This window comes from Rousettus aegyptiacus, unplaced genomic scaffold, assembly GCF_014176215.1.
Source record: "Rousettus aegyptiacus isolate mRouAeg1 unplaced genomic scaffold, mRouAeg1.p scaffold_m13_p_2, whole genome shotgun sequence".
Lineage (NCBI taxonomy): Eukaryota > Metazoa > Chordata > Mammalia > Chiroptera > Pteropodidae > Rousettus > Rousettus aegyptiacus.
The window spans coordinates 8,497,744-8,510,822 of NW_023416295.1; the positions used below are offsets into that span (position 1 = coordinate 8,497,744).

The 13,079-nt window shown below is 50.6% G+C and overlaps 1 protein-coding gene across 2 annotated transcripts in view; it reads right to left on the bottom strand.

Annotated features, from left to right (window-relative positions):
- Positions 1-5,071: 5,071 nt before the first annotated feature.
- Positions 5,072-13,079, bottom strand: part of RHBDD1 (rhomboid domain containing 1) — a 100,570-nt gene continuing 92,562 nt past the window's right edge. For both annotated transcript variants that reach the window (XM_016118842.2, XM_016118843.2), the window contains exon 7: positions 5,072-5,379. In XM_016118842.2, the coding sequence (XP_015974328.2) occupies positions 5,285-5,379 (95 nt within the window). In that variant the 3' untranslated portion in view covers positions 5,072-5,284. The remainder of the gene's footprint in view (positions 5,380-13,079) is intronic.

Genomic DNA, 13,079 nt, shown 5'->3' on the forward strand with positions numbered 1-13,079 from the left:
CTGAGTCGGGGACAATCTGAAAGGCCCTAAACCGGCCGGTCAGTCGTGGCGGCCAGCCAACTTGACTATTTTTCTTCTCTCACGTGCCAGCAAGGTACTTCCTAGCATATGTTATTCTAGGGGGTGGTTTATATCCTCAGCGATGGTGTCTTATCAATGAAAGATGAAATGATCCACCTGTAATCAGTTCAATCTGTTTGGAAAAACTAGGGGAAGCCTTAAAATCAGGAGTGAAAAGTTCTCCTGGTCACAAAGCAATCCGTCTGCTTTACAGCCAACAGTAAGTGGTGTATCCCACCGATGACAACGTGTGGCTTGGAGCCACTATTTATTGTCATGACGCACGAGGAGCAACTCCCGCATCTGGTTCTTCCGGCCAGCCCATTTCGGACGTTCACCGCTGTGGATTATGAGCCCCCGGGGCTGGGCATCTTCTTTGTGGGAGGACAGTGGTGTGCGGCTGCAGGTAAGTCGTCTTGCTCAAACTCAGTCTTCTCACTGAAATCGGGGCCTTTTTTTTGCTCCGCACAAGAACAGGAAGTGCCGCCCGTTCCTGGCTGCTGAGCGTGGACCCCTCGCCGCAGCTCTCTGAGCCTCCACGACTAAACTGAAACGGGGAGACTGGCTCTCTTTCTTCCCAATAGGATGGTCATTACAGTCCTAGCGGATAACTGGTGAGCATCTTAAAACGTATTTGTGCGCCCCTGAAATTTGAGAAGGACTTTAGTGTCTATAAACGATCAGTTTACAGAAGGCGGTGTGTAGAGATACAATGGGATCTTTCACTAATTATCTGCTACTAAGGATCTTACAGACAGCACATCTCAAGATTAAAATTAGGCAGTAACTTTTAAAGACCTCGAATAAATACCAGGAATCTATGGAGTCACATCCGGCAGAACCCCTGGCCAGTGGGCGAGCAGCTCTTTTCAACACTTAGAGAAGGGACCCAGGTCTGGCGCTGCGAACAGTCGTGTGGCATGTGATACTTCTGGGGTTTTGCTCACATGTGCCTCAGATTCCAAGGGCCTCTTTAAGCCACAGGATACTATCCATTTTATCACACCACCCTCTTCCCAAGCGGCCGTAGGTGTTACCACCAAATTTAATGACTTTTATTAGCAACGTTCCGGTGCCCCTTGCTCAAGTAGAAATCGTATTTGCAGGTCTGCCAGTTCATTCCTGCCGTCTGAACGAGATGTCGAGATCACTCCTCCTCTTCCCCTCAATGCCACGGAAGAAAAATGTTGGCACAGATACATCCAACACACAGCCGCAAAGGAACAACGACCAGCTGTATTCACAGGGACTCCTAGGCGATACTTCTCGGACATGCGGGAATCTTGTTTTGTGCGCAAGGTTGCAGCATTCAGTGGGGTGGGAGGTGTCTTCAGATTGACACACGTTGGCGGGTGTCTCCCCAACATCTGATCTGTAGACTTGTCATCCTATGAAGACTTGGGAAAGACCCCAAATTCTGTTTTTATGGGCAAATGCTTTCCTTTAAGTCATTCTTTCCTTGATGAGAGTCAAGAAAAACAAACAAAAACAAAAATGACTTCGACAATATCGTAACAATATCAACAGGGAACAGGAACATCTTTTTTACGTGTGTCACCGGTGACAGTGGAAATGAGCTCCAATCTGTTTCGATACACAAATATCCCGGACCCAATGTCGTTCGAGGTACCAGAAGGAGATGCACAGACAGTCATGGACCCCGCCCTCGAGAGGCTTACAACCTAGAGGGAGAGAGGCCCTCTGACTGAGGACAACCGGCACCTCCACGTGGCTTGAGAACACTGTGATAAAGACCCGGCAAGGGCGGCGCTGATAGCCGTGAGGTCCTTCTGGGCACTGATGTCTGGGGACAGGACAGGGAGGACCTGGGTGGGTGGAGAGAGAGGAGGAGAAGGCTGCTTCACGTAAGAGCACATCACAAAGTCAGTCAGGGGTCAGGAGAGCTCACAGCTTGGGCGGCGAGACCAGCCGGCAGGACACAGGCTCACAGGGAAGCGGGGCCGAGGCCGAAAGTCTGGCTGGTGCCCCGCGGTTGAGGCTGAGTTTGACCTTTGTCCTTTGGCAACAGAGAGACAATAAAAGGTGCTGAGATGATGAATGGCATCGCAAGAGTAGATGTGGGAAGATTTAACTGGCGGAGCTATTTAGGACCGAGTGAAGGGGGAAGTACGGAGCAGAGCAGTAGATGGGGAGATTTTAAGGTCCTTCTAAGCAGAGTTTGTGATTCTAAAATGAGACTGGAAGAAAAACAAATAAAAAATTAGGAAATGACTGTAATAATCCCTGGGAAGGGAAAGGAAGAGATGATAGGTTTTAAAAAATGACTAATGGAATACCATTCTTTACTGAATACTGAATCTCTCAAGAGAAACTCACACTGGGAACAAGGCCTGGTCGGACACGTCCTCTCTGTCTTACAGTCCGTTTTGGGGACGGATCTCATCCCGTTAGCTAACTCACTCCCTAGACAGCGGAACTTGCGCCAAATATGCAGCCTGGCCCGGCGCCTGCTAAAAGCAGACGGTCCCGGCTCGTCCTGAGCCTCGGCAGCAGACAGCGGACAAGGTGGGGGGGCCCCGACCGGCCACGCGGGTCACAGCCACAGGCAGCTCACTCAAGGTCGTCGGGAGGGAGCGCCTGCGACCACGCCCTCACCTCGAGAGCCAAGTTTCTGAATTAAGAGGTTTCAGAAGTCCACCGACCACGGCCAAACTGTGGAAAATGGATGTTTCACAGACAATCAGGACATTACTCTTAAGCGAAGAAATCAAGTTTAAAAACCAGCTCTAAATGCTTATTCTCTATGAGAGATCTTAGTCTAATATTTGCTTTTGTTTGTCTTTTCAACCCGATTCCAGGTTGTTGGTATAACTTTGGGGATTCCCTACTCACTGTAGGAAAAAAAAAAAAAAAAGAGGATGGACATTAAGAATAACAAGCCCTGGTTATAGGCAAGTCTATTAACCAGACAAAGTAATTATAATCATTTCCATAACATCTTTACTGCTGTGCTAAGATAATTGGTTTATATTTAGAACTAAAATGACCTTTCCCACATCTCTAAAGTCTAGTGCTGTTCCACTCCATAAATAAAGGTGTTTATATTACAGTGATACCATCCCAGATCCAACCCCAGTGTTTTCGTATCTGACCAGTTGAACAGACCAGGAGATACTATGATTGGATTAAGCAGTAATTAAAAAAATATATATATGTCCATAGAATAGTGATCGGACTTTTAATGCATTGAGCAGGTGGTGGTGGGGGAAACATTTTGATGGGACACTACCAGATAATGAGCCAGGGTCAGGGCCTCTGGGGGGGTGGAGGGGTGGAGGGGGATTGTGGAGAAAGACAAACGAGACACAGGCCTGGTCCCAGAGCCATTCGCAACCCGTGCTCTGGTGTAAAAGGCACGTCTTTGTGTAGCTGTGCACGAGTGATAGTGAAGACAAGAAATCAGCGTGGCAACGGATGACTTTCTCCACGCGGTACGGGAAGGCGGCGTGTGAGGACGCCGCTCCCCTAATGGGGAAGATGGGAGTTGAGTTTACAGAGTCTGGAAGAGAGAGAGGACCTTTAGCTGGTACAGACACGTTTAAAGTCACAGGACGCACGGACGGAATTCACATTACAAGCGAGCTGCAGCTTTACATCAATCATGGAACAACCCAAGGAGCCCAGGTCTCGCTGTGCCGGCCGGCAGGGCTCCAGGGGTTTCCTTAGCTCATTTACACGCAATGGTCCAAGCCCTGCCCAGGTCGATTCGGATCCAGGACAGGATACAGAGCTGCATGGGTGCTGTGCTCCAAACCTGTCAAGTGCATACAAAGGAAAACAACACTCCCAAATGTTAGCCCTGCGTACCTCTCAGTGGTGAGAACTGAGATGATTTTAAAATTGTACACGTGTTTATTTGTACTTCTGTTTACAGTGTCAATTTTCTCAATAGACGGCACTTTTTATTAAGTCCATTTTCCTGATTATACATTTTTGACTTATTGTGATACAAATCAGTTTTTCTTTTACAGAAGTAATACATACATATCTACATACATGCATTTTTAAGAGAGCAGTATAAAATTGTTAAAAAAAAAACAAAACAGAAAGCAAAATCTTATGTATTCTACTCTCAAAAATAACCTCTGTTAACAAGTGGGTTCTTTGCGCCCATGTTTGCTTTATGCACATACAAAGTATATATATTACTCTCATAATCAGAAAACTCTAAGTCAAAATAGAAAGATCCTTTTCCGCTTTCAGTGCTCTTTAATACTTAAATACCTCAGTGACATTAAGACATCGGCGGTATCTGACTTCGTCCTTTTATTCGTGAGACCGAGCACCAGGACACGTCGTCAGCGACTTGGACAGTCTTTGGACGACGGCGCTGCAGGAGTGTCTTGGACACTTAAGAAGCACAAGTGGCCGCCACCGTGGCCAATTCAAAGGCACTTTTATGAGTAAAAAAAAAACTTCCTCAGGAAAGACTTCCCCGTGACCCAGCCCACCTGCTGCTGCTTCCCCGATTAGTTAATACGAGTCACGTCCCCAGGGACACCCACGGCCACTGGACAGGCCGCCCAAGTCGCTGGCGCCACCTGATACCTGCCGGAGTGTGCGGGTGGTTCCCCGCCTGAGGTCTTACTAAAACGCCTCCAGTCGGGTGTTCTACAAAGGCAAAGTGATATAGGAACGACCCAAGTTCAGGGTCAACGCCACCCAGAGGCGGGGGGTGGGGGGCGGGAGCAGAGGCGCCTGTGTCAAGGAGGCTGAGCAGCGTTCCATCGTGGAAGCCGCATCCTGCTCTTGGGAAGTCACCATGGCGATGTGCCTAGGGGACCAGGGATGGCGTCTCACTTCCTGCCAAGTCTGCCACGGAGCACGCCGGGCAGAACGAAGGCCTGATCCTCGGGGCTGGTGAAAACAGACCTCCCGGTGAAGGTCACAGCCTTCAAAAGCGGAATGAGAGTGTGGGAGCGAGAGAAAGGAGTGTGGGAGCTGGTCCCTGTGGGGATGGGGTGGCCTCTCTGAGAGGGACCACGAGGTCAGGAGAAGGGCCACTCCGGAAACCGGTGAGCCGCAGTCTACGAGTCTGGTTTCGAAAACGCGTCAATGTGTTTGCGGATCCAGACTCACGGGGGCCACAGGGTGATGTGAGCAGCTTGGGTGACGACAGGGCACTTTGCTTTGGCTTGGAGGATGAACCCAACGGGCAATAATGACTCCACCGGACCGTGGGTGCCCAAGGTGCCGCGCCTCCTCACTGCTGGTCGAATCTGTGAAGCCGCTTTCTCCTCATCTCTTCTTCTGGGGACAGACGGAACCCATAGGGCGGGGGGCTGTTTCTGCCGTTTCCTGTGAGAGAAAGCACAAGAGAAAATCACACACTGCCCACCCGTTGTCCTGACCTTTCAAGGGCACTGTGTCCTAGGATCCCAAGGGTGGCCGACAATGGTGTGGGCGTCATCTGTATTTTCGCATAAAACAGAAACGTGACGCATACCTTTCAACTTCAGCTGTCGATATTGAGTTTCGACGTCGAGTAAACATTGTTAATGCAGTCCGGTCTGAGAACCCAGTGTGACTCATTCTGAAGCTCCTTTCTTTTACCAAACTCCATGACTTGCATCTTTCACTTTCCCTAATGTCTCAAGGGCTCGGTTTCCTTAATGCTCAAATAACTTGTGTCTGGCTCCGGCTTCGCCACCGAACGTGCTGGTTGGTTCCTTCTGATGGTTTTTTGGGTCCTTCCTTTTCCCTCCCTCTCGCCTGTGCCTCCTGCACCTCCCCAGCTGGTCAGAATGACAGCTGCCTGAACCGCATGAGCACCCTCGGGGCACCATGGACGGAGGAGGGGCCGCATTACCATCATGACCAATACTATCTGGGCAGGCGGACAAAAACGCAGGCATAATATTTGAAGACCATGTGAAGGACAAAGGAAGTCAGTGCTGAAAAGGGTTTCTCGGGGCTGCAGGCATCACAGACTTATAGTTTACAATGCTATAAGCAGTTCAATCACGACATGAAAAACACGCTTCCAGGCATTGGGGGGAGCGAGAAAAGGTTAAAAGCAGACAGCCCTTGACCCCGAGGACACAGCAACCTAAATCTAACGTAAGCACTTCTGTATCCTCTACAAGGCGGCCACGCAGACCATCACTGACAGGTACGGGTAAGCAGCAGGTGTACCTTTAAGCACGTGGACCTAAAGGCCGGTACCTCTCCACTTGCGTGCCTCTGCCGACCCTGACACGCGCTCTGCAAGGCCGTCTCCCATCGCCTACATCGCCCCCAAGTCCTACTCATTTTCCCATCCCCCATCCAAATCTCACTGCCTTCTGGCCACTCCTGAGGGGAGAGCTCTCTCCCAATTCAAGCCCTTCAACTTCCGGAACCTGTGACTTGGGGGTCCTCATGCAGGACAGCCTGCCTCTTCTCTCTCCTATTAGGATCATGAGGTTTAAAACGCCAGGGGGCACCTCTGACACTTCTTGCTGCTCCCCAGGGATGCAGAAGGTCTCGGACACATAGGAGCTGTTCAACAAACACAGGCTGACTCCGCAGCACCTCCCGCCGACATTAGAGCCAGACGACTACGTGCCACATAGCCCACCGAGGCTGTGACATGACTGACATGGGGGAGGAGGCAGGAATTCTGGACGCACTGGCCTCGCTGGGGAGGCGGGGGGGGGGGAAGCAGGGGGACCAGGAGGGGGCGCCCTCTGCCTCACTCTCCAGGCGTGGCACCCTGTCAGAGATGTTTACAGATCACACAGCGCCATGACAATTGCTAAGACTGATGCAAAAATGACAGAGAAAGCAGTGAGACTCAGAATCGGTCCACGGCTGGAATTTCAGGTGCTAGATGAGCGATTTTTAAAAGGCGGTCAGAGGCAACCCCTTTACATTTTTGCCTCTCCTCTGGGAGGGACAGACCAGTGCTCACCCACATCGGATTCTCCTTAACTTTTGAGACCTCGAGAGAATCACCACCTGTCACCGTCCCTGACCGGAACTGGGCAGCTCTAGTCCCTCTCACCCCAGCGAAATACATGTCAGTGCATCAGCTTTCCGGAAAAATGATGTTCAAACATGTTATAGGCTTATAAGACTTTCCCATAAAGATTTTATGAATACTATAACATGAAAAGTTTTACCGGATATGGCTTTTGCCATACATTTTTTGGAAAGGAATTTTCCCTTTGTTCTGAGTGGTGAATGCTTTGAAATTACAGAGAAACTTCTGATTCTAATTACCATTAGTTTATTGCTTAAATTTGTTTTACGTTATAAAATCCGAGTCCTGCTTTTCCTTTAACAGTTGTTTTTAACAAGACTCTTCTTAATTGAACTTGTGGGCGCAGGCCAGGATGTGACACCCCGTTCCAGCTGGTCAGGGGACTGTCGGGACCAGCTGTGGGCAGAGGCGGACGCCGGCTCACGGTGGCATGTGGATTCTGGGCCGTGGAGGCTGAAAGAGTTCTCAGACGCCCACGGGAATCGCGGTGGCCAAAAGGAAAAGGCCGAGCATTACGTTTCCACAAAGGGAAACGCAGGGAGGGATCGGAAGAGGCCGACGGTGACGGTTCTTGGGCACCAGCTCTCGAAGTGAGCAGCCAGCATGGCCCACGCTCCCGGGAGCCTTCGCAGGGCATTCGAGGGGAACTGGGGCTGAGTCGGCGGAAGGAACGCCACGTGTCGAAGGAGAAAACGCGCGTCTAGAGAGGAGAAGCCACCGCTCCTCCTCCACAGAGCCCTGCAAGGCCCCCTGTTTCAATTAGCTTTGACTTCCAATTTCCTGACCCCAGTTTTGCAGCTAAGGAAACTGAGGTGTGGAGAGAGTTAGGGGCGCACCTAAGTCACGGAGCTAGCACGAGGGGACAGAGACCTCGGACCTACGTCTTCAGACTGCGACTCTGGTGCTCACTCCCCGGCCCCGCGTGGCCGTCACTTCCAACACGCTGTGTCAAACGTCACGGGCTGCCACCATCCTCTACCCTGCCGCTGACGCCCGAGCGTCTGCCCCCCGCTCTTCATCAGGGCGTGGGGGGCTCGCCTCCATCTGAAACAGAAAAGGAAGATCCAGCCCCGGACCTCGGCTCTGCGGAACTCGGCGCCCGTCACGGACACAACCGCGAAGTCCCCATGCTGGGGCCACTGGCTGCTGGAGTGGTTTGTTTGGCTCTCTAGGGCCACCGCAAGGGGCTTGGGTGTAACAACACAACAACGCAACACAACACAGCAACACCACAACGCACCAACAACAACACATCAGTGGCAATGCCTGATCCGTAACCAGGCCTGAGTTATGGGTATTTTAAACCCTTTGAACCCAGTGTTCCTGACAACGTCAAAGCCACTGTGCTAGCTAAAGCACGGCTTCATTGCTTCGTCTCAGGCTCTGAACACTATGCTGTTCTTAATCCCAATAATAAATGTTTGGGGAAAGGTTTCAAGCATAAACTAACTTATGCTATTTTAAAGACGATCATACACGTGACGAGAGTCAGCCGCCTGCCCACCCTGTTTGTCGGCTCTGTGCTTTGGGTCAGTGCCACACTGGGGACCGGACCTCCCGGCTGCTCCCACGAAGTTTCGGCTAAGCTTTGTCTTCCAATTCCTCACCTTGCCATTTATTTTTAAACCGTTTTTTTGTATTTTCCACTGTGTCACATAAGCCATGACTTCTCTTCATGACCTCCAGGATCCCCTGCAGGTGTTTCTAGAAGAGTCTTAGACGTGCATTTTTGGTATGTCCTTGCATTTGTCGAGCGCAAAGGAAAGGTCTGGAATGGGGCTCGGCTGGGCAGGAGGAAGAAACAAGGCCCCTGGGGTGTCTGGGACGAGTTGGCAGGGATCTGGAGACACCCCCAGCCCTGCCGGGAACCAGAGGGGACACCCAGGCAAGTCTTCATCTCAGCAGGCTCGATCGAGTTGGTTCACTCGTGAGGGGATATGGCTGAATAAGGTCACTCACCACCAGACACCTTCCCAGGAAGGACTCTGGAGTTGGATGACCTGGGATTCAATCCCAGCTTCTCTGCTTTTTAGCTACACATCCTTGAGCGAGTAGGCTACCTTAACTTGCCTCAGTTTCCTTATCTATAAAATGGGAATAATAAGAGTTGATTTTTCACTGGACTGTCGAGGAGACGAGAGTGTTGATGGACGGACAATGCTGAGTACCAGGTGTGCAGGAAATGCCTGATGAGCACCGGATGTCACAGTTTTTAATCTCCAGCATCTTCAGGAATCACGTGCTAAACGTCTACTTGTTAGCATCTTTAACTCTGTTTAAGACAGATGCAAAAATCAAATGACAAAAACCGCGACTTGCTAAAAGGTAGAGTCCAATTCTGGTTGAAGACCATTTGGCAGGGTTTTGCACCAAATGTAGAGGTGCCACTTACTAAATATTTGCCTCCTAAAAAATAGATATAAAAAAGGTAATTAGCGCTCTCCTGTGGCAGCACGCTTTAGGGACACGGAGCAGCCTTTCCGTCATTGGGGGAACTGGACAGCCCAGCCAAGACGTTCTCTCTCTGCTGCGTTCGGTCACACATTGAATATTTGCGGGCCTGGGCGACACAGCCCTGCTCAGATGAACTTGGTACAGAATATTAGTATTTATGAGCCTTGCCTCTGTGTTCCTGTTAATGGAGGTCAGCCCTCAATTTCACTCAAAGAAACAGTGAGCGTGCCTCAAAGAACCTCAGGAACAGCGCCCAGTTTAAGATGATTTAGCTCAATTACAGCCCCAGTCGTGAGATCATAAGATTTATTGATTTGTGGTTCTCGATGGGAAAATGTTCCGTTCTCTACCCTTATGAATAATGCAGTAACCTCTGCGTTTTACATCTAAGGGAGAAGAAGCGATTTCATCCGGATAAGAATCGCTAAAAAGAACGCCACGTGTTGATGGCCATCCGCCCTGCTGTCCACCATCCCTGTAAATAGAGATGTCTAATTTGCTGGTCTTCAGATGCTATGCATGATCTGATGAGCACTCTACGCCATCCGGTGAAATTATACTGAAGGGAAGCCTCAGGGTGGCATTTCTTTCCTTTCAGTTAGGAGGCTAAAAGGCCATCGCTTTTTTCATACATATTTTTTTTTTTTGTAAGACCAGGAAGCCTCTAAATAAATCACCAGTGTTCCCCGAGATTTCTATTGTCACATGAGTGCAGCAGCATGAGACCCACGTTCCCTCTTTCAAAATGTTACTTTATCAGAATTCCCTAAGTTACAAAGCTTCCAAACTTCCTTCCGAAAAGACGTCTGTGAAGTCATTTACACACGAAGACCCAAAAGGCCTGAAAGAAATCCAAGTCCAAGAATTTAGCAAGACATTTTCTGAAAAGGGGATATGCTTAAGGATAAAAAAAAAAAAAACTTTTTGAGTCATTAATTCTATCTGTCTGTCTATCTATCTATCTATCTATCTATCTATCTATCTATCTATCTATCATCTACCTACCTACCTAAAATTAGTTCGAAATTCACCTAAAGCCTCATAAGTTTCAAATGTACGAATGTTTAATTATGATTCACAAGAAAGATAACATTTAGATGTGACTTAAGAGAAAAATTCACATTTCTATTCCTCAACCAATCACATCAGCAACAGTGGGGATTTTTTTTAGTTCTGAAATAAAATTCTGGAATCTCAAAGTAAAAAGCTTTGACATGGAGTTAACATCGGTTGCTATTTTACCTGTTGCACTTGTATCCCCGTTCTGGTTGGCTGATGCTGGGGGCAACAAACCTAATATCAACAGGCTAGAATTCAGGTAGCAATCTGAGCAACCTAAAGCAGCGGTCCCCAACCTTGCTGGCGCCAGGGACCGGTGCTCCTATGAGAACCTAGTGCCTGACGATCTGTCGTGGAGCTGCGGCGGTGATGCTGGCGCTGGGGAGCGGCTGCAAATACAGAGGAAGCTTCGCTCGCTCGCCTGCCACTCACCTCCTGCTGTGCGGCCCAGTTCCTAACAGGCCATGGACTGGTACCAGTCTGCGGCCCGGGGTTTGGGGACCCCTGATCTAAAGCATTGAGTCCACTATGTCAGGTCTAGTGTTTTCGGCAATATAGACACCATATGGTGTGACCGCTGGAATGAAGAGAGACTGCCAAGGCGGACAGAATGAATCTTTGCTGGGTAATTATTGCATGCGCATCCTTACTCTCCCCTCCTTCGTGAAAGTGTACGCGCAACTTGACTAATTATCATGAACTGAACATGCGGGACCGACATCCAGCCCAAAATACAGAGAATTTCCAGCGCTCAGAAGCCTCCCTGTGCTCCCTGCCGGTCACCACCCTTACGCCCCAGAGTGCTCATCGCTATGATGGCACAAGTCCTACTGCCAACTTCCTGTCACTTCTTGACATGAGGCCTGTCTTTGAGTAAGTTTTAATTTCGTCATTTTAAAGAAAAGAGAGGGTAGTGGGGATAAGGGAGTATTTACACTATAAAGTTCAAAACGATGGAAAGCTGCCTCCTCCCGTGCCTGCCACGTGCCTGCCACGTGCTACACGTCCTCCTACAGTGGCTGTGGTGAACTTCTGTCTCTCCTGGCTTTGGGCAGCCCCATCCCTAGGAGCACAGTTTCCATGAAAAAGTAACTAAGTAGCATTGAAGGCGGGAGCCAGGGCTGGGGTCCTGGCCCTTCGGAAGCTCCAATGCCAGCGGCCTGGGCAAAGCCAGACGGTCTTGGACAGCTGCCCACTTCGCTGCGGTGCTCCTCACACTTTAGTGCACGTAACGGAGAGAGACCCTGTTACAATGCGAATTCCCGTGCATTCAGTGGTGGTTAATGGAATGCAGCCCAGGGAACTGCATTTTCATGAGCATCCACGCAACTCTGTTGCAGAGGATGTATCAAATCACTAAGAAACACTCTGGGGAAAAAAAAGAACACACTTCCACAGATGAGAGTTTACAACCTGGCTCTGCCAGGACCTTGGACAAGTCCCTTGTCCTCCCTGAGCCTCATGAGGGGGCTGGGCTAGACATTTTCCACCTCTGCACAGAGGTGCAAAATTCCAGGGCAGTTCGGCTCCCATGAGATACTGGGGTGGGCTGGCTTGCGATGGGAAGGCAAAGGGCCACCCAGTGACCCACCTCCTCTGCAGCCTGTGGCCGGGGGCACACGGGGGGGCTGCTCTGGAAGATTCTGCCTCCCCGCGAGTCAGCCTGGCCATGGCTTCCGGCAGCCGGGCAGAGAACAGGTTGCGCCGTGCCCCATGGCGACATCCTCCGACAACTTTTATTGGGAATAAATTTAGGTTTACAGCAAAGCCACAGAGATAACGGACTGTTCAGTTGCCCCGACGTTAACATCCTGCATTATCACGGCACAGCTGTCAAAACTAAGAGCCACGTACGGGGCCGGCCACCTCAGCAGCCACGGGAGGCCGGACTTCGTGTGGGTTACATCGGTCTTCCCACCCGTTCCCCTTTTCGGTCCCCGGACCCAGCAGTTGCCACGTCTCCTGGCTGTCTTCCGGTCTGCGGCAGCTTCTCGGTCTCTTCCCGTTTCCCACGACCTTACGGTCGTGAGGACTGCCGGCCACGTGGCCCGGAGAACGTCTCTCGCTCTGGCTTGTCTGCCATCTTTCTCGTCGTTACACCGGGGTTATGGGTTTGGGGCGAGGAGACCACGGCGGCCAAGTGGCCTTCGCACCAGATCACGTCACGACGGGTCACCCACGACACAACTGTGAGCACTTGCTTAAGTGGTAGTTGCCGGGTTTCTCTAATTCTAAACTTTTTTGATAAGTTCCGAGAGAATAAAGCTTTGACACTCAACCCCAAGAGTTCAAATGGAAGCGGGAGGAATGGGCGCCTCGAGCAGGCTTTGTCCCTTCCCCTCGGGGTGAGCAGGAGGTGGCCGGGATGGCCCTGACCTTCGGGCCCTGAATGCCAGGGGCGGTGTTCTCCAGCGTGGGTGTCGGGTGTCGGCACGAGGGCTGTTTGGGAGCTTCCGATTCGGCAGGCTTGGCGAGCAGCCCCGGCCGCTGCATCCTCAGCGAACGTGACCTGCACTGACTT